General features: G+C 37.5%; 1 protein-coding gene across 1 annotated transcript in view; it reads right to left on the reverse strand.

The window, feature by feature from the left end:
- Window positions 1-18,179, reverse strand: part of TEX11 (testis expressed 11) — a gene marked incomplete at its 5' end in the record, with an annotated part of 270,791 nt that extends 252,612 nt beyond the window's left edge. The window contains 2 exons of the mRNA XM_080795516.1: window positions 17,893-18,012; window positions 18,105-18,179. Of these exons, the coding sequence (XP_080651642.1) occupies window positions 17,893-18,012; window positions 18,105-18,179 (195 nt within the window). The remainder of the gene's footprint in view (window positions 1-17,892; window positions 18,013-18,104) is intronic.
- Between the last annotated feature and the right edge of the window lie 2,841 nt (window positions 18,180-21,020).

Genomic DNA, 21,020 nt, shown 5'->3' on the forward strand with positions numbered 1-21,020 from the left:
CAGACTCACCAAAGGAGCTCTTCAAAAATCACATAGCCCAGTCCTATTACTTGTAAATTCTGATTCATTACATCTGGGATAATGTCCAGCCTATACTAACGTAGTAAAAAGAATATGGGCTTTGGATTCCCAGTTTTTCTGCCTTTTTTTTTTCCAATCAAAATACAGTTGATATACAATGTTCAATTAGTTTCAGGAGTACCACACAGTTATTTGATAATTCCATTTCTTTGCTCAGTAAAGTCAGGCAAGACACAGACTCTATGAGCTTCAATTTCCTTAACAGTAAAGTAAGGACAAGTATTATCTACCACATAGGATTGAACTTGTGAGAATCAAATGAGATCACAGATACGAAAGCATTTTGTAAACTTTAAGACAATATTCAAAAGAGGTGCCTGGTAGTTCAGTTGGTTAAGCATCTGACTCTTGATTTTGGCTCAGGTCATGATTTCTGGGTCTGAGATGGAGCCCTGTGTCCGGCTCCATGCTGGGAGTGGAGGCTCCTTAAGATTCTCTCTCTCCCGGGCACCTGGGTGGCTCAGTGGGTTAAGCCGGTGCCTTCAACTCAGGTCATGAACTCAGGATCCTGGGATCGAGTCCCACATCGGGCTTTCTGCTCGGTAGGTAGCCTGCTTCCCCCTCTCTCTCTCTGCCTACTTGTGATCTCTGTCAAATAAATAATTTTTTTAAATCTTTTAAAATAAATAAATAAAGATTTTCTCTCTCTCCCTTTCCCTCTGCCCCTCTTCCTTCCCCCTCTCTCCCTCTCTCTCTAAAAAAACAGACAGTATGCAAAAATGTGAATAATTTTAGCAGACAAAGCTACAACCAGTGCCAAGAATTGTAATAAAAGAGGTTATCTGCTGTGATGTGGTACTCATCGTTAAAGAGAGGAAACCTCTTTGAAATCATATCATAGCAGATCTATAAAGTATTACATGAACCAAGAACTTAGGTTTCCACTTCATTAGAAGAAAAGCTCCAAGGCTGGATCTGAACTCGTGCTTAACAGCACTGGGTTATTACTTTTATGCAAAAAATGAAATGCTAGACTGACTATCACCTATGGTGATGCTACTAAGCGATAACGACAACAGAATCAATCAAACAACAGTAAACTGTGCTGAACAGATCCACTAAAAACTTATGCTAACTTCAAGTAAACCCTCACTTAAGCTCTGCAGTCAAAAATGTTACAGCTCCTAGTACCATGTCAAGTACATAGTGGATGCTCAGTAAAAATGAGTTTCTTTGTTGATTTCCTAAGGACATTTCCCACTCAGAAATTCAAGCCATTTTTTCACATTCTTCAAGTACTCCCATAATATGCCATATCTTCCTACTGTACCCCTCACCCAAAATTACCTCACCTTCTACCTTAACCAAAACTCATGTGCTCCCTTACCCAACATCTAATTCTCCTCTGCAATTTAAAATATCTATCTTATGCCCCTTTCCCTACCAGTAAAGTTCAGTCTTTTCACAGCAGAGTTACTTGTTCATATTTTGTTTTATTGTGGAACTTCACTCATATTTCTTTAAAGCAATTACCCTGTTGTAACGCACCTGTTTACACATCTATATCTACCACAAAATTTACCTTAAGCTCCTGTAAGAGAGGTACTACATACTAACATTACAGATCTTTTTACCTCTATTGCACAAAGTACTGACTTATATAATATTGACATATATATGTATACATACACATACACACAGCAGCCACTAGATAAATGCTTCTTTATTCTCCTATATATGTACTGATTAGATTCATTTCCATCTTCTGGTATATGACACCTCTTTATCCAACTCCTCCAATCATTTTTCTCCCTGGCTTTTTATATTCAACCTATGTTTATATACATTCTATTTTGAAAATAACCTTCCTTTGACCATCGTTCTCTGAATAGCTACTACTCAATTTTTCTTCTGTCAAACATCCTCACAGAATATGCAATATGAATGCTCCTCAAATTTTAGCATAAAGTAGAATTACATGAAAGGCTTGCTGAAACACAGATTGTTGGGCTCTACTCGAAAATTTGATTCATTGGGTCTAGAGTGGCACCCAATAATTTGTATTTCTAAAAAGTTCCTAGTGATATGTTTTAAATGATCCTTTATTTTTTTAAGATGTATTTATTTGAGAGACAGTGCATGCACATGTGCATGACTCGGGGGAAAGGGGCAGAGGGAGATAATCTTCAAGCAGACTCCCAGCTAAGTGTGGAGCCCAACTCAGGGCTTGATCCCACAACCCATGAGATCACGACCTGAGATGAAACCAAGAGTCAGACGCTTAACCAACTGAGCCATCTAGGCATCACCCCCCCAACACACAGGTGATACTGATGCTGTCAGTCACAGCTCTGGACCAATCCTAAACCAACATTTCTGATTCTTTTGTGTATGTCTCAGGAGCCCTAGAACTCTTACAAATTATTGAGGACTCCAAGAGATTTTATCTAGGTTATAGCTAGTCGCAATTTCTACTAAGTTCAATAAAAAGCTATAAAGTTCATTTTGACAACTTTTGTCAGTGTTCTCATTGCTTTTAATTAAACTTGAAACTGAAATGTAGGGGCGCCTGGGTGGCCCAGTGGGTTAAAGCCTCTGCCTTCGGCTCGTGTCATGGTCTCAGGGTCCTGGGATCGAGCCCTGCATTGGGCTCTCTGCTCGGCAGGGAGCCTGCTCCCTCCTCTCTCTGCCTGCCTCTCTGCCTACTTGTGATCTTTCTCTGTCAAATAAATAAAGAAAATCTTTAAAAAAAAAACTGAAATGTAAAAAATATTTATTATGTTAAACAAAATAAGTCAGTCAGAAAATGACAAATACCATATGGTATCACTCATATGTGGAACTTAAAGAATAAAGCAGGGGCACCTGGGTGGCTCAGTCAGTTAAGTGTCTGCCTTCAGCTCAGGTCATGGGATCAAGCCCCACATCGATGCAGAGCAGGAAGACCGCTTCTCCATCTCCCTCCGCCTGCTGCTCCCCCTGCTTATGCTCTCGGTCAAATAAATAAATAAAATCTTAAAAAAAAAAAAAAAAGAAAACAGATGAACATAGGGGAATGGAAAAAAAAGAGGGAGGTGGGTTGGGGATGGGCTAAATGGGTGACGGGTACTAAGGAATGCACTTGGTGTGATGGGCACTGGGTGTTATTTAGTGATGAATCACTAAATTCTAAACCCAAAATCAATTTTACCATATGGTAACTAACTAGAATTTCAGTAAGGGAGGAGTAGGAGACCTTAGTTTTGTCTGGTCCCTGGAATTCAGCTACATAGCTATCAAATCATTCTGAATACCCTGTGAACTCAACTGGAGATCTAAGAAAAGATTTGCTGTAATTCTACAAATAGAAAAGTGACCACTTTCTGCAAGGTAGGAGGTGCAGAAAAGTGAATCCGAGGCAATATCGGAAGATAAACCGCAGGGTGAGGGAGCCTACCAGAGCTGGCTACTGGAAAGTGATATAGCAGCTATAAGCCAGCATTACACCTTGATCCCAAAACCAGACAAAGACCCCACCAAAAAGGAGAATTACAGACCAATATCCCTGATGAACATGGATGCAAAAATTCCCACCAAGATACTAGCCAATAGGAACCAACAGTACATGAAAAGGATTATTCACCACAACCGAGTGGGTTGTTTAATTTTTTTTAAGACCTTCCAAACAGCTCTCCCCAGCAGTTGTACCACTTTACATTCACACCAGCAGTTATGAGGGTTCCAACTTCTCCATATCCTCACCAATTTCTTATTTTCCATTTTTGTTATTTTACATACCTGAATGGGTGTGAAGTAGCATCTCACTATGGTTTTCATTTCCATTTCCCTAGTGACTAATAATGTTGAGCATCTTTTCATGTGCTTATTGGCCATGTGCCTATCTTCACTAGAGAAATGTCTATGCAAGTCTTCGGCCAATTTTAAATTTAGGTTATTTGTCTTTTCATTGTTAAATTCAAATTCTAAGTGCTCTTTATATATTCTAGATGCTAGACAATTTCCAGATACATGACAAGTAAATATTTTCTCCCATTCTGTGGGCTGTTTTTTTACTTAATCATAGTACCTGTGGATGAACAAAAGTTTTAAATTTTGATGACGTTTAATTTAGCAATTTCTTTCTTTGCTTGGGCTTGAGATATCATATCTAAGAAATGATTGCCTAATCATCAAAAAGATTTATACCTATGTTTTCATCTAAGAGCTTTTTACTTCCATCTCTTTTAGGTATCTGACCATAAATGTAGGGGTTTATTTCTGGACTCTCAATTCTATTCACTTGATTTGTATGTCTGTCCTTATGCGAACACCACACTGTCTTCATACTTCAGTTAAGTTTTGAAATTAAGAAGTGTGAGTCTCCCAGCTTTATTTTTTTATAAGATCTTTTTGTTCTTTTTCAAGTTATTTCAGGTATCATAAATATATTAATTTTAGGATCAATTTATCAATTTCTACAAAAGACAAGGCAGTTGGAATTTTGATAGGGATTGAATTAAATTCGTAGATCAGTTTCAGGCAATACTGTCATCTTAACAATATTAAGTCTTCCAATCCATGAATATAAGCTAACTCCATTTATTTTGATCTTCTTAATTTCTTTCAACAGTATTTTATATTTTTCGGTATACAGTCTTATACTTCTTTAATGTATTCCTAAATATAATTCCTAAACAAAATTATCCCTATTCTCAGATGACATGATCTTGTATATAGAATATCCTCAGAAATACACACACACACACACACACACACACACACACACAAACACAAACTATTAGAATGAATAAACAAGTTTAGCCAGGTTACAGGGTACAAAATACAAAAATCTACTGTATTTTTACCCACTAACCATGAGTAAACCAAAACTGAAATCAAGAAATTAAATTAATTCCATTTAAGGAGCACCTGGATGGCTCAGTTGGTTGAGCGTCTGACTCTTGGTTCCAGCTCAGGCCATGATCCCAGGGTCATGAGATGGAGCCCCACATTAGGCTGTGGGCTCAGTTTAAGATTCTCAAGTTTAAGATTCTTGCCCTCTGCCCCTCTCCACCACTCGTGCACACATTGCTCTCTCTCTCAAATAAATAAATCTTTTAAAAAATTAATTCCATTTAGGGGCGCCTGGGTGGCTCTGTCAGTTAAGTATCTGCCTTGAGCTCAGGTCGTAATCTAATTAGGGTCCTGGATCGAGCCGCACATCGGGCACCCTGCTCAGTGGGGAGTCTGCTTCTCTCTCTCACTCTCCCTCTGTGCTCTCTCTCAAATAAATAAACAAAATCTTTAAGAATTAAAAATAATGGGGTGCCTGGGTGGCTCAGTGGGTTAAAGCCTCTGCCTTCGGCTCAGGTCATGATCCCAGGGTCCTGGGATCGAGCCCCAAGTTGAACTCTCTGCTCTACGGGGAGCCTGTTTTCTCCTCTCTCTCTCTGCCTGCCTCTCTGCCTACTTGTGATCTCTGTCTGTTAAATAAATAAATAAAATCTTTAAAAAAACACAAACCCTTTAAAAAATCAAAAATAAAAAAATTCCATTTACATTAACATCAAAAAATAAAATATTTAGGAGTAAGTTCAACAAAAGAACTGCAATACTTGTACACTAAAAACTATAAAATACAGTTGAAAGAAATTAAAGACCTAAATAAAATGAAAAGACATCCCATGTTCACAGATCAGAAGACTTAATATTCTTAAGATGGCAATGTCCCTTAAACTGAATTACAGATTCAAATGCATTTCCTATCAAAATTCTAGCAGGCTTTTACAAAAACTAACATCCTGACATTAAGTCATATGAAAATGGGGGCACCTGAGTGGCTCAGTGGGTTAAGCCTCTGCCTTCGGCTCAGGTCATGGTCCCGGGGTCCTGGGATCGAGCCCCGCATCAGACTCTCTGCTCCACAGGGAGCCTGCTTCCCCCTCTCTCTCTGCCTGCCTCTCTGCCTATGTGTGATCTCTGTCAAATAAATAAATAAAATCTTTTAAAAAATAAAATAAAATAAAAATAAATCATATAAAAATATAAGGGACCCAGAATAGGCAAAACTTTTTTTTAAAGATTTTATTTATTTGACAGACAGATCACAAGTAGGCAGAGAGGCAGTCAGAGAGAGAAAGAGGAGGAAGCAGGCTCCCTGCTGAGCAGAGAGCCCGACTCGGGGCTCAATCCCAGGACCCTGGGATCATGACCTGAGCCGAAGGCAGAGGCCCACTGAGTCACCCAGGCACCCCAGCAAAAACATTTTTAAGGGACGCCTGGGTGGCTCAGTTGGTTAAGCAGCTGCCTTTGGCTCAGGTCATGATCCCAGCGTCCTGGGATAGAGTCCCACATCGGGCTCCTTGCTTGGCGGGGAGCCTGCTTCTCCCTCTGCCTCTGCCTGTGCTTGCTCTCTCTCTCTCTCCCTCTCTCTCTCTGACAAATAAATAAATAAATAAAACATTTTTAAAAAGAAGAGCAAAGTTGCAAGGCTCACACTTACCTATTTCAAAATTAATTACAAAACTATAATAATTGAGTTTACATAGTGACATAAGACATAAAAATCAATGCAACAAAACAGAGTCCAGAAATAAATCCTTACATTTAGGGTCAAATGACTTTTTATAGGAGTGCAAAAACAATTCAATGAACAAAGAGTCTTTTTTAAAAAAATGATGCTGGGGTACCTGAGTAGCTCTTTCAGTTAAGCAACCAAGGTTTTTTTTTTTTTTTAAGATTTTATTTATTTATTTGACAGAGATCACAAGTAGGCAGATAGGCAGGCAGAGAGAGAGGGGGAAGCAGGCCCCCTGCTGAGCAGAGAGCCCCATGTGGGGCTGGATCCCAGAACCCTGAGATCACGACCTGAGCCGAAGGCAGAGGCTTAACCCACCGAGCCACCCAGGTGCCCCAAGCAACCAACTCTTGATTTCAGCTCAGGTCATGATCTCGGGGGTGTGAGATCAGGCTCCCCACTTGGTGTAGAGTCTACTTTTTAAAAAGAAAATTAACTCAGGGCGCCTGGGTGGCTCAGTCAGTTAAGCAACTGCCTTTGGCTCAAGTGGTGATCCCGGGCTCCCTGCTCAGTGGAGAGCCTGCTTCTCCCTCTCCTTCTGCCTGCCGTTCTGCCTACTGTGCTCTCTATCTCTCTGTCATATAAATAAATAAAATCTTAGAAAAAAAGAAAATTAACTCAAAATCAATCATAGATTTAAACATAAAAGGTAAAGCTACTGAACTTATAGGAGAAAGTATTTCAGATCTAGAGCTTGGTGAAGAATTTTGAGACATGACACCAGAAGCACAATCCATTAAAAAATCAATTAAACTTCATCAAAATTAAAATGCTTTTGCTCTGCAACCCTATTAAGAGGAAGAAAAGACAAATACATATTTGAGGGGCACCTGGGTGGCTCAGTGGCTTAAAGCCTCTGCCTTCAGCTCAGGTCATGATCTCAGGGTCCTGGGATCGAGCCCCACATCGGGCTCTCTGCTCAGCAGGGACCCTGCTTCCTCCTCACTCTCTCTCTCTGCCTGCCTCTCTGCCTACTTGCGATCTCTGTCTGTCAAATAAATAAATAAAATCTTTTAAAAAATACATATTTGACAAAGGACTCAAATCTAGAATACATAATTCACAAAATTCAACAGTAAAAAAAAAATCAAACAATCCAATTAGAAAATAGGTAAGCGCAAACTGACATTTCACTTGAGAATATACAGATGGCATATAAGTACATGAAAAAATGTTCAACATCATTAGCCATTATGGAAGTACAAATTAAAACCATAATGACGGGGCACCTGGGTGGCTCAGTGGGTTAAGGCCTCTGCCTTCAGCTCGGGTCATGATCCCAGAGTCCTGGGATCGAGCCCCACATTGGGCTTTCTGCTCTGCAGGGAGCTTGTTTCCTCCTCTCTCTCTCTCTCTGCCTGCTTCTCTGCCTACTTGTGATCTCTGTCTGTCAAATAAATAAATAAAATCTTTTTTAAAAAAACGTGATGAAATATCACTAGACATCTAATAGAATAAAATGAATTGATCACAATACAAAATGCTGGCAAGAATGCAGAAAATGGGATCTCTCATACATTGCTTGTAGGGATTAATGGCACAGCCACTCTAGGAAACAGTCTGGTTGTTTCTTAAAAAACAAACTACTAAACATACACTAATGATTCAACCCAGTGATTATACTCCTGGGCATTTATCCCACAGAAATGAAAATTTATGTCCACACAAAAACCTCTACACAAATGTTCATACCAACTTTATTTCCAATAGCCAAAAACTGGAAACAACCCAAATTCCTTCCATGGTGAATGGCTAAACAAACTGTGGCAGATCCATACCACAGAATGCTACTTACAAATAACAAACTACTGATACACAAAACTTGGATGGATGTCAGAGCAATCATGCTAAGTTCAAAAAGGCACTATCAAAAGGTTAAATACTATATGATTCTATATATAAAATATTCCCAAATGACAAATTGTAGAGGTGGAGAATATTAGTTGCCTGGGATAGGGAATGGGGCAATGGGGATGCTATAACTACAAAGAGGAAATACAAGGGATCTTTGTGGTGATGAAATTGTTCTATATCTTGATTGTGGAAGTGGTAGTTACATGAATCTACCCATGTGATAAAACTGTAGAGAACTACAGACACGCATATGAGTATATCATGTAAAACTGGTGAAATATGAATAAGGCCTATGGATTATAATGTCAATTTCCTGGCTTTATAATGTACTTTATTTACATAAGATGTTACCGCTGAAGAAAACTGGGTGAAAGGTACTCCAGAACTATCAAAATATTTGTGAAACTTCCTGTGAGTCTGTGATTATTTCAAAATAAGAAGTTTCTAAAAATCACATTAGTTGGGCGCCTGGGTAGCTCAGTCATTAAGCATCTGCCTTCAGCTCAGGTCATGATCCCAGGGTCCTGGGATCAAGTCCCACATCCAGCTCCCTGCTCTGTGGGAAGCCCGCTTCCCCCACTCCCCCTGCTTGTATTCTCTCTCTTGCTGTGTCTCTGTCAAATAAATAAAATCTTAAAAAAAAAATCACATTAGTTAAGAGGCGCCTGGGTGGCACAGTTGGTTAAGCATCTCACTCAGTTTCAGCTCAGGGCTCTGTGCTCAGTGTGGAGCCCACCTGAGATTTTCTCTCCCTCTCCCTCTCCCCCTCAAAACCTATGCACTCCCTCTTTCTCTCTAAAAAAAATCACATTATTTATGGGTGCCCGGGTGGCTCAGTCAGTTAAGTGTCTGCCTTCAGTTCAGGTCATGATCCTGGAGTTCCGGGACTGGGCCCACATCAGGCTCCCTGCTCCTCAGGGAGTCTGCTTCTCCCTCTGCCCCTCACCCTGCTCGTGCTCACTCTCTTACTCTCTGTCTCTTAAATAAATAAATTAAATATTTTTAAAATAAAATGATAAAATTTGAAAAAAATCAAAATCACATTAGTTAATACCATCATCAATTTCATCAGAAAAGTTTATGTGGAAGCTGCGTCAAAGTTGTGACGGAGGTACAAGTTTTCCAAAACTCTTTTACTTAACAGCTTAAATTTTATCACTAGCAACAAATACTGTCAGTTGCTTTCCTTGAAGTCACATTCAAACTTCATTCATTTTGAAAATGTCTGTAAATACCCAAGTCTGAATGAACAAAGTTTATCTACCAGTCCCTCTTTTCCAGTAAAGACAGTGATATGTGAAAACAGAAGGAGCTAATTCAGCTCACAAGTCAATCACATAAGGGCCTTTCCTCAAGACAACCACCATACTTCAATATGCAGTAGAAGTGTTCCACGGGTATTTCCTTTCGCATTACAAAAATATGAAAACTCAACGGTCAAAAATTAATAATTTGTATTGTTTCACCAGGGGCATTTTAAGTAAAAATGGCATTCTTTTCACTGCAAGTGGGCAATGATGAAGAATACAATGACTAGGGGTGCCTGGGTGGCTCAGTCATTAAGCGTCTGCCTTCTGCTTGGGTCATGATCCCAGGGTCCTGGGCTCGAGCCCCACATCGGGCTCCCTGCTCAGTGGAAAGCCTGCTTCTCCCTCTCCCACACCCCCTGCCGGTGTTCCCTCTCTCGCTGTGTCTCTATCAAATAAATAAATAAAATATTTTAAAAATATAATAAAATGACTAGTAAAAGGTGTGCCACTGTCTTGATTCACTTTAAAATGCCCACAGTTTTACCCACCATTGCTTTTACAGCACGAGTACAAATGTCAACATAACAAGAAGGCAAATAACATCTTAGAATTATTATGAAAGTAGTTTTGCCCTCACAGATCACTACACTAAATTCTTCCATTACCTCACTATCCACTCAACCCTTAAATTCCTACAGTCTGTCCTCCACTCTTACCTTTCTACTAAAATTACTTTCTACGGTCACTATTGTCATCCTAAATGTCAAGTCCAAGAGCCTTTTCTCCAACCTCATTTTCCTTTAATTCTCTGAAGCACTGCACTACTGATCATCCCTTTTTCAATGAAATGTTCTTCCCATTCAAGACTGTGTTCTAGTCCTCCTTCATCTCTGGTGTGTCATCTGTCCTTTCTGTTTGCTTTACATTTTACTACATCCTCCCCTACATGTAAATGTTTGTGGAATGACTTGGCTTTCTTACCATCCTCCCCTTCCTGCCTCCAAGGACTGAGTGGTTCAGTCCTGAGCTTAAATGCTTGCTTCCTTTAGATCTCCTGTATTTGTCCCCTTCCTTCCCATTCCTGTTGTTACAACTATAATTAAGACCTCATTATCTCGTGCTCACACTATGCCTCCATTCTATTTATCATTTTAAAAAAAATTTTAGTATAGTTGACACACAATGTTTCAAGGTGTACAACATAATGATTCAATTTCTCTATACATTATGCTATGCTCATAAGTGCAGCTACCATCTGTCACCATATAATGCTATTACAAGATCATAGACTATATTCCAGTGCTGTGCCTTTTATCCCAAGCACTACTTCAAGGCTACTCTTTGATTGGTGCCATCTTACCTCTCCCAAAAACTTTCAACCACCCCACTGCCTTTAGGAAAATATCAAAATTATTTTTTCAGAGAGGTATATTTGGGCCTCTCAACTTGGCCCAAATTACTCCTCTACACTTAGTCCTTCCTGTGTCCTTGAAAAAATAGTTTCTTTCAAATAAACTGATCACTCAACATTCTTTCAACAAGACCTATCAATTTCTGCCTATATGATTTTGCTCATGCTCAAACCTTTGCTCTGCCTGGAATATGTTGTGCTCTCTTTACTAGCTTTCAAAATCTATTCCTTCCTCCAAAATCCAAATCATGTCCTAAATCCTTTGTGTGTTCTCCTTTACTAACCCAGTCCACAATAATCTCCGCCCCCTTTCCTACACACTTATAGCACTTCCATATACCAGTTATCTCTCAACCTTTCATATCTCATATACTACTATTGCTCTTTTGGGGGAAACGAGTAAGATAGAGAGGGATATAGGAGAGGAGATTCATTACTATAACATACATTTACATATTATCTCTTATGTATCAGGTACCATGCTAGATGCTGACAATATAAAAATTAACTTTTTTTTACTGCTTTTTTAACTAGTAGGGAGAGATAGTGGACCATGGCCCTCAGTATACTAGAGAAATTGATTTTTCCACATGCCTTGCATTTCTAAGATACCCTCCATCATAGTCTTTACAGACAAACTCAAGTTTCCTGTATCCATGTGGCCCTGTCAGCTTCTACAAGGGGTCTTACCCTAGTAAAGAGGGAATGGAGCAGAAGCACAATAGATGACCCCTGCATCTTCAGATGATATAGACAGCGAAAAGAGGCATGGCCAATACATGAGGAAAATAAGAAATTAGGAAAACAACAAGACCTATAGTTACTTCTACAATGCTAAAAGACTGCAGATAATCTGTGGTACAAGGGTAAACAGAAGATTATCTGTCACCTTGTAGGTGGATGTAGAGATTGAGGAAAAGTAAATTCTTAACGACTGTTATCAACACCATGTGACTACCTTAAACAAAGTCTGTGCCCTGCCCAATCTATGCCACTCATTTGGCACTTATACTTTCCTTTCCTCATTTTTAAAAATTATATTTATAGCCTAACTTCCAAACTACCTCATCATTTTATGGAGGGAAAAATGACGAGACCTTACAACTCTATTCCCATATAGCACCAAACACTCTGTGTAGATAATTTATCTGTACCACCTTTATGATACTTCATTCTATTTTATATATGCATTATTTATCTCACCAACTAAACCATAATCTCCTTGAGGATATGATATATGATTATTCTCATCCCTGACAAAGCCTAACATACTACTCTATTTGCAGAAGATACTCATTGTCTGTTGAATAATTTAATAAATAATAAATTAATAAAGCAATTCTCTAATCGCTTAATGGGAAATGCCTAGAGAAAGATAAGGTCTATATACACCTCTAAGAATATCTCAAGCACTCTACTGGGACAGAGAAAACTCATTAGTAAATACCAATATTGACAGTAGTTCATAAAGATGGTCTTTTGCCAAGCAGACATCAACAAAACCCACAGGCCCTAAAGGTGAGAATATCCTCAAAATGGAAAGTCTACTTACAGCAAAAACAATTAGTCTTCATTTCATATTTTGAAGACCTTATCACCAAAATCAAGAATTATATAATTCTCATTATTGATCTTAACTACTAAAAATTTCTGTAAGCTAAAGAAGATTTTTAGATATCAACACCCATAACACCAAAGAATACTACAACACTCTCTAAAATTATAGAATCTTTGTATTAAGAAGGCACAAAAGGGGGGCGCCTGGGTGGTTCTGGTTAAGCCTCTGCCTTTGGCTCAGGTCATGATCTCAGGGTCCTGGGATTGAGCCCCACAAGCAGGCAGCCTGCTTCCCCCTCCCCCTCTGCCTGCTTCTCTGCCTACTTGTGAACTCTCTTGTCAAATAAATAAATAAAATCTTTTTTTTTAAAAAGGAAGGGACAAAAGGGTACCTAATCTAATTTCCTATCTGATGAAGGAATCTTTTCTATAATATATATAATTCTTAGGATGTTCACACCTTTGCTTGCAGTCTTTCAATGACAACGGATATCTTGCAACAAAGCTATAGTATTATTTGATCATTATCACTGATAAAAGGTTACACTTTACACTGAGCCAAAAACTTTGAAACTATCTTTCTCAAAGGTCTTAGTTCTATTCTGTGGACTTTAATTCTTCTTTGATATGATAGTCTTTAAAATAGTCAAACAGAGCTATAATTCCTACTGGCTTCTTTTTTTCCCAGGGAGACATCTCTATATCCCTCAAATATTTTTCACATGATGTATCTTCCAGACTATTAAAATGATTTTAAAGTGTGATGCCTAGGCTGATCACAATATTTAAGATGTTAACTAATTGAAAACACCTACCTATAGCTTTGCACTATATATCTATTAACATAGCCTAAGATCGTGCTAGCTTTTTTGCAGCTACATCACATCATTGATTGAAACTTGAGCTTGTAGACAATTAAAACACACAGATCTTTTTCATTTGAACTACTAGCAAACCAAATGTACCTCTGTCAAAATGTAGCGCACAGACAGTTGATCTCTTAAATATTGGATTTTACAGGCTCAGAGAGGTAAAGTAACAGCCCAAGGACATGGAGCAAATTGGTAGAAGAGTTAACACATAACACCAAGACCTACTGGAGTTCATATCAGTTTTTTAGTAGTTGCATTAATATAACCCACAAAAATATTAACATTATTAGGAAGACAAAATTGCCAAAAGTGGGGGGTTCTCTTTTACACAGTCAATCTAATATGCAGGGAAGGAAGCACTGGGCAGAAAGTCAGAAAATCTTGGTTCTGGTCTCAGATCTTCAACTAACTTACTCTCTGAACTTCCACTTCACCATTAAAAAAACAAAAAAAAATTAATCAAACCTAAATAAATGGGAAGGCATCCCATATTCATGAATCAGAAAAGATAATAGTTTAAGACAGCACTACTACTCAAGATCATCTACAGACTCAACACTATCCCTATGAAGATCCCAGAGCTGGCCTCCCTGCATAAATTGAGAAGCTTATCCTAAAATTCATATGAAAACACAAGAGACCCAGAATAGTCAAAATAATATTAAAAATAACAAAACTGGAAGACTCACACTTTCTCATTTCAAAACTTGCTACATAGCTACTGCAATCAAGACAGTATGGTATGGCATAAAAATCGACATGAAGATCAACAGAAAACAATTAAAAGTCCAGAAATAAACCATCACATTTATGATCAATTGATTTTTGACAAAGGGTGCCACTCACAATCAAGTGAGATTTATTCCTGGACTGCAAAGGTCGTTCAGTATTTGCAAATCAATCAGCATGATAAACCACATTAATAAAAGAAAGGATAAGAACTGTATGATCCTCTCAATAGACCCAGAAAAAGCATGTGACAAAATACAGCATCCATTCTTGATAAAAAACCCTCAACAAAGTAGGCATAGATAGAACATACCTCAACACCGTAAAGGCCATATAAGAAATACCCACAGCTAATATCATCCTCAATGGGGAAAAACTGAGAGCTTTTCCTCTACATTCAGGAACAAGACAGGGAAGTCCACTCTCACCATTATTATTTAACATACTACTGGAACTCTTAGCCTCAACAATTAGAAAACAAAAAGAAGTAAAAGTCATCCAGATTGGTAAGGAAGAAGTCAAATTGTAAATATCTGCCAAAGGCATGATACTCTCTGCAGAAAACCCAAAAGAATCCACCAAAAAATTGCTAGAATACATAAATTCAGCAAAGTCACAGGATATAAAATCAACATACAGAAATCTGTTGCATTTCTATATAACAAGAATGAAACAGAAAAAGAAATCAAGGAATTGATATAATTTACAATTACACCAAAAACTGTAAGATACTTAGGAATAAGCCATAAGCCTAACCATAAATGTAAAAATCTGTACTCTGAAAACTACAGAACACTTATGAAAGAAATTGAAGATGACACAAAGAAACGGAAAGACATTCCATGCTCATGGATTGGAAGAACAAGTATTGTTGAAATGTCTATACTGCCCAAAGCAAGCTACACATTTAACGCAATCCCTACCAAAATACCACCAGCATTTTTCCCAGAGCTAGAACAAACAATCCTAAAATTTGTACGGAACCATAAAAGGCCCCAAATAGCCACAGCAATCCTGAAGAAGAAAAGCAATGTTGGAAGCATCACAATTCTGGACTACAAAGCTGTAGTCAACAAGACAGTATGGTACTGGCACAAAAACAGACACAGAGATCACTGGAACAGAATAGAAAACCCAGGATACCTGGGTGGCTCAGTTGGTTAAGCATCTGCCTTTGGCCTGGGTCATGATCATGATCACAGGCTGGAGTACCATGACAGGCTCCCCACTCAGCACGGAGTCTACTTCTCCGTCTAACCCTCACCCCTCTCTTTCTCTGACTCTCTCTCAAATAAATAAAATCTTTTAAAAAGATTTTTAAAGATTTTATTTTAAAAGATTTTTTATTTTTTATTTTATTTTTTATTTTTTATTTAAAAAGATTTTTAAAGATTTTATTTATTTATTTGACATGGAGGGGGGAAGACATGCAGGGGGAGTGGGAAAGGGAAAAGGAGTCTTCCCACTGAGCAGGAAGCCTGATGCAGGGCTTGATCCCAGGACCCTGGGTTCATGACCTGAGCCAAAAGCAGACGCTTAACGAATGACCCACTCAGGCACCCCTCAAATAAATAAAATCTTAAAAGAAAAGAATAGATACCCCTTAAACAAATAATACATTATATGTTAATAAAAAAATAGAAAACCCAGAAATGGAGCCACAACTATATGGTCAACTAATCTTTGACAAAACAGGAAAGAATATCCAATGGAAAAGTCTCATCAACAAACAATATTGTGAAAACTGAACAACAACATACAGGAGAATGAAACTGGAGCACTTTCTTACACCATACACAAAAATAAATTCAAAATGGATGAAAGACCTAAACATGAGACAGGAAACCATCAAAATCCTAGAGAACATAGGCAGGAACCTTCTTGACACTGATGGTAGCAAATTCTTACTCGAAACATCTCTGGAGACAAAGGAAACAAAAGCCAACGTGAACTACTGAGACTTTATCAAGATAAAAAGTCTCCGCACAGCAAAGGAAACAATCAACAAAACAAAAAGGTAGCTTATAGAATGGGAAAAAATATTAGCAAAAGACCTATCTGATAAAGGGTTAGTATCCAAAATCTATAAAGAACTTATTTTTTTAAGGTATTATTGGATTTGGTTTGCTAGTATTTTGTTGAGAATTTTTGCAACCATGTTCATCAGAGATATTGGCCTGAAGTTCTCTTTTTTAGTAGTCTTTATCTGGCTTTGGTATCAGGGTAATGCCGGCCTCACAGAATGAATTTGGAAGTTTTCCTTCTTTTTCTGTTTTTTGGAATAGTTTGAGAAGAACAGGTGTTAAGTCTTAACCTTTTCTTTTTTTTAAAGATTTTATTTATTAGTAAACTCCACACCTAACAAGGGGTTCAAACTTACAACCCTGAGACCAAGAGCTGCAAGTTCCACGGACTGAGCCAGCCAGGCACCCTTATTAACTCTTTTCTAAATGTTTGGCAGAATTCACCTATGAAGGCATCTGGTCCTGGACTTTTGTTTTTTGGGAGTTTTTCAATTACTGATTCAATTTCTTCACTGGTTTATCAGTGTGTTACATTTTTCTATTTCTTTCTGTTTCAGTTTTGGTAGTTTATTATGTTTCTAGGCATTTATTCATTTCTTCTAGGTTGTCCAATTTGTTGGCATATAGTTTTTCATAATATTCTCTTATGATTTCTTATATTTCTGTGGTGTTGGTTATTTCTCCTGTCTCATTGGTGATTTCATTTATTTGGGTCCTTTCTCTTTTCTTTTTGGTAAAAGTATGGATACAGGTTATCAATTTTATTAATCTTTCCAAAGAACTAGTTCCTGGTTTCATTATCAGTTCTACTGTTTTGTTTTGTTTTTAGTTTCTATATCCATTTATTTCCTCTCTAATCTTTTTTTTCTTTCCCTCTCTAATCTTTATTATTTCCTTCCTTCTGCTGGCTTGAATGTGTTGAACATGGCACAATTCTGTGAATATACTAAATCACTGAACTGTACATTTTAAATGTGTGAATTTTGTAGTATATGAGTTGATTCTCAATAAAAATATTAACAAATAAAAATAAGAGGATTATACCACATGATTTTTAAAGTCTCTTTTTCATTTCTAGAGTTACATAAATTTTACAGAGAGCAAGCTCATCATGGCTTACATTTTGTCAACTAAAAATGAATACCTAACTGCACGGTGACAAAGGAGGAAACCCACAAGCCAAACGCAGGTAAAGTACAATTTTAAACAGTGATAGCAGCAGACTTTTAGAAAACCTCAGTAAACAACACCGAACAACTGCAAATGAGAAGACTCTTTTCAGGCACTTATTTTAGGCAGACTGTTAATGTAAGAGAGAGTCACAGAGAGGTGTTTCAAGTCGAAGGTACTGCCATAAAGAAATGACAGACATTACATGCAGTGATTGACAATGATGTTTAGTTACCTATCAGCCTTTCTAACTTCAACCACCCCCACACAGATACGAACGACCATTAGTAATGTTACCTTCAGATATAAAATGGAGATAAAAGGTCAAATATAATATCCTACATGAAAGGCCAATGACACCTTTTCTTCTAAAAAGTTATATCTCATCACTTTACATTTACATAAACAAAATGCTCCACTGTAAGGCTGTAGTGACCATGATACCTACTGCCTCTGCTTGGTAAGAAAGCACTTTGAAAAGGTCCCTCTCCACAGCAATCTTCTGCAAAGTCATGCGGACCTCAGTGGAGCCTCTCTGCATTAATTTAACATATAACTGCTCCAGACCCTAGAAAATAAAACCACAATACAATGTCATGATGAGAATAACCACAACTATTATTAATAATTGCTATAGCTAAAAATCACTGGTAAACTTACAGCCATGGCAGCTTGAAAAAACTGATCAGCAATCACTGCATTTCCAACATCCACCCACCCTTTTCCTGTTTTCATATTCATCTGGAAGAAAGAAGTTAGAAAATAATTTTTTTTTAATTCACAACTCCTCCCAACTGGTTGAAGAGGTTATTAGATAAAATATTTAATCCTCTGCTCATATTCCGTAGTGTAATCCCCAGAAAAAAAATAGCATTTGTTATAGTTCTATGTTCTGTTCTGAACTCCATAATTTAATAGAAATGGCCTCAAGAAAGGCAATAATAAAAAATTAATAGACTTGAAAACACATTTTCTAAGAATTATTAAAAGAAAATATTAGGATAATTTAGATAGGAATAGAAAGTCCTGAAAAATTAGTTCTTCACATACTTGAAGTTATATGATAAGCATTAGACTATAACTCAACATACCTTGGTAAAGAAGCTCACAGTATTATAACTGACAGACATCTAAATATATAGTTGCTATGTAATATGCACAAATGCTACAGAAGCAAACAAGAACTGAATCAAGATGGGAGGACTGAGCATGAACTACAGCTCAAACCCTTCTACAAAGCCCTAGAAATGATGTGTGTGTGTGTATGTGTGCGTGTATAAAATATATATATAGTAAATACACTGTACATTGTACTAAAAATTTACATATAAGTATACTACAAACTTTGGTATAAATTTTATATACTCTAAATCCATAGAAATTATGTGTTATGTCACATATATATAATGATACATACAATCTCTAAGAAGATATATATTTTTTTTCATTCCCTAGAAATAAGAGAACATATATACGTATTTTTTTAATTCAATAAGCATCCTGGAAAATAAGGGGCATTTTCATTTGACCTGAAATTATGAGGAACTTCTGAAAAATAGACAGCATATGGGATGAAACAAAAACCCACATAACAAAATGCACAAAAATGCAAAATGTAGAAAACATCCTAGATGTGAACAGTATTATCAGGCAGCAGGTTTCCCCACCAAGAGGTATCTTCCCTCCTCCCCAGGAAGGAACAGTGAGTACAATCACTTAAGCGAGAGAAAAATAGAGTGCCAGGTGGCTGACAACACAGGCCAATGGAAAATATTCAGCCCTACCTCTTGATCAATCACTCGATTTGGGTTATGGTAAATAGTATGAAACGGCATTCACAGACTATCAAGGAATCTCAAATCAAATATGAGCAAGAATTACCAAACAATTGAGGGAAACCAACCCGATGAAAGGACATCACACTCAACAAACAGAAGAATATCTAAGGGAACAGAATTAAGAGAATTAACAGATGGAAACAAAGAGTATTAGCATCATCCACAGAATCTGTATACCTGTCACAAGCAGTAAAATGCTCCTTTTAGTTTTCTATCTTTGAAAACAACAAAACCAAAAATGCAAATATTAGAAATTAACAGAAATTGGAAGGTTAAAGGTGAGGGAAAGGTAGAGAGAACACGAAAGTACAAATATCCTCATAGGGTGGAAAGTAAAAATATACTCTCCAAAACTGATAGAGAAAAAAACCTGGAGGGGATTTCTAGTTTGTTTTTTTTTTAAATTATGTTCAGTTAGCCAACATATAGTAAACCATGAGTTTTTGATGTAGAAAAATTTTAATATATTATATATTACATTTAAAGTTTTAAAAGGTTACCATCAGATAAATTAAAAATAGTAGAAAACAATTAACAAAAACTGAAGGGGGAATGGGGGGATAATAGATAATAGAAAGTTTAATCTTAACCTATCAGAGCAGGGAAAAAATAGATCATATATAAAACTGATATGTCAAGATCTTCTTTTTATTATATTTTTATTATTATAGGCTGAACTACGTCTCCCCAAAATTCATATGTTGAACCCCTAACTCCGAGTACCTCATAATGGGACTGTATTTGGAGAGAGGGCCTTTAACAAGGTGATGGAAGTTAAAATGAGACTACTGCAGTGGGCCCTAATCTGCCTGGTGTCCTAATAAAGGGAAATCTGGATACACAAAGGGACACCAGAGATGCAGGGATAGAGAGAAAAGGCCATATGAAAACACAGTGAGAAGGCAGCCATCTGCAAGTCAAGGAGAGAGGCTTCAGAAGAAACCAAATCTGCCAACACCTTTACCTTGGATGTTCAGCTTCCATAATTTTGAGAAAATACATTTCTATTGTTTAAACCAACTAGTCTGTGTTATTTTGTTACGGCAGCCCTAGCAAACTAACACAGTGATATGAATGTATGATTAAAATATATGGAGGAAACCATGAGAAGTGAAAACAGAAATAATTATAATTAGTAGCTTTAAAATTTTAAAAAAAACATATAAACAAGGCAATTCACTGCAGCACCCAAATGTCCATGGAAGGAAGCTGGATGAATACTGTGTAGCTATAAAAAAAGGAACAGGGGCGCCTGGGTGGCTCAGTGGGTTAAGCCTCTGCCTTCGGCTCAGGTCATGGTCCCAGGTTCCTGGGATAGAGCCCCGAGTTGGGCTCTCTGCTCAGCGGGGAGCCTGCTTCCCCCTCTATCTCTGCCTGCCTCTCTGCCTATTTGTGATCTCTATCAAACAAATAAAAAATATTTTTTAAAAATGAGGAATATCTCTATATACTGCTATGGAGTGATTGCTAGGATATAACCTTAAATGAGGTAAAATAAAGGTGGAAAAAAGTATATATATAGAATGCTACCATTTATCTAAGATCCTTTGGGGTGGTGAAAGACATGTATATATACCTGTTTGCTTTATTTTTTTATTTTTTTAAAGGTTTTATTTATTTATTTGACAGACAGAGATCACAAGTAGGCAGTGAGCCAGGCAGAGAGAGAGAGAGAGGAGGAAGCAGGCCCCCTGCTGAGCAGAGAGCCCGACGCGGGGCTCGATCCCAGGACCCTGAG

The sequence above is a fragment of the Martes martes genome (assembly GCF_963455335.1).
Source record: "Martes martes genome assembly, chromosome: X".
NCBI classification, from domain to species: Eukaryota; Metazoa; Chordata; class Mammalia; order Carnivora; family Mustelidae; genus Martes; species Martes martes.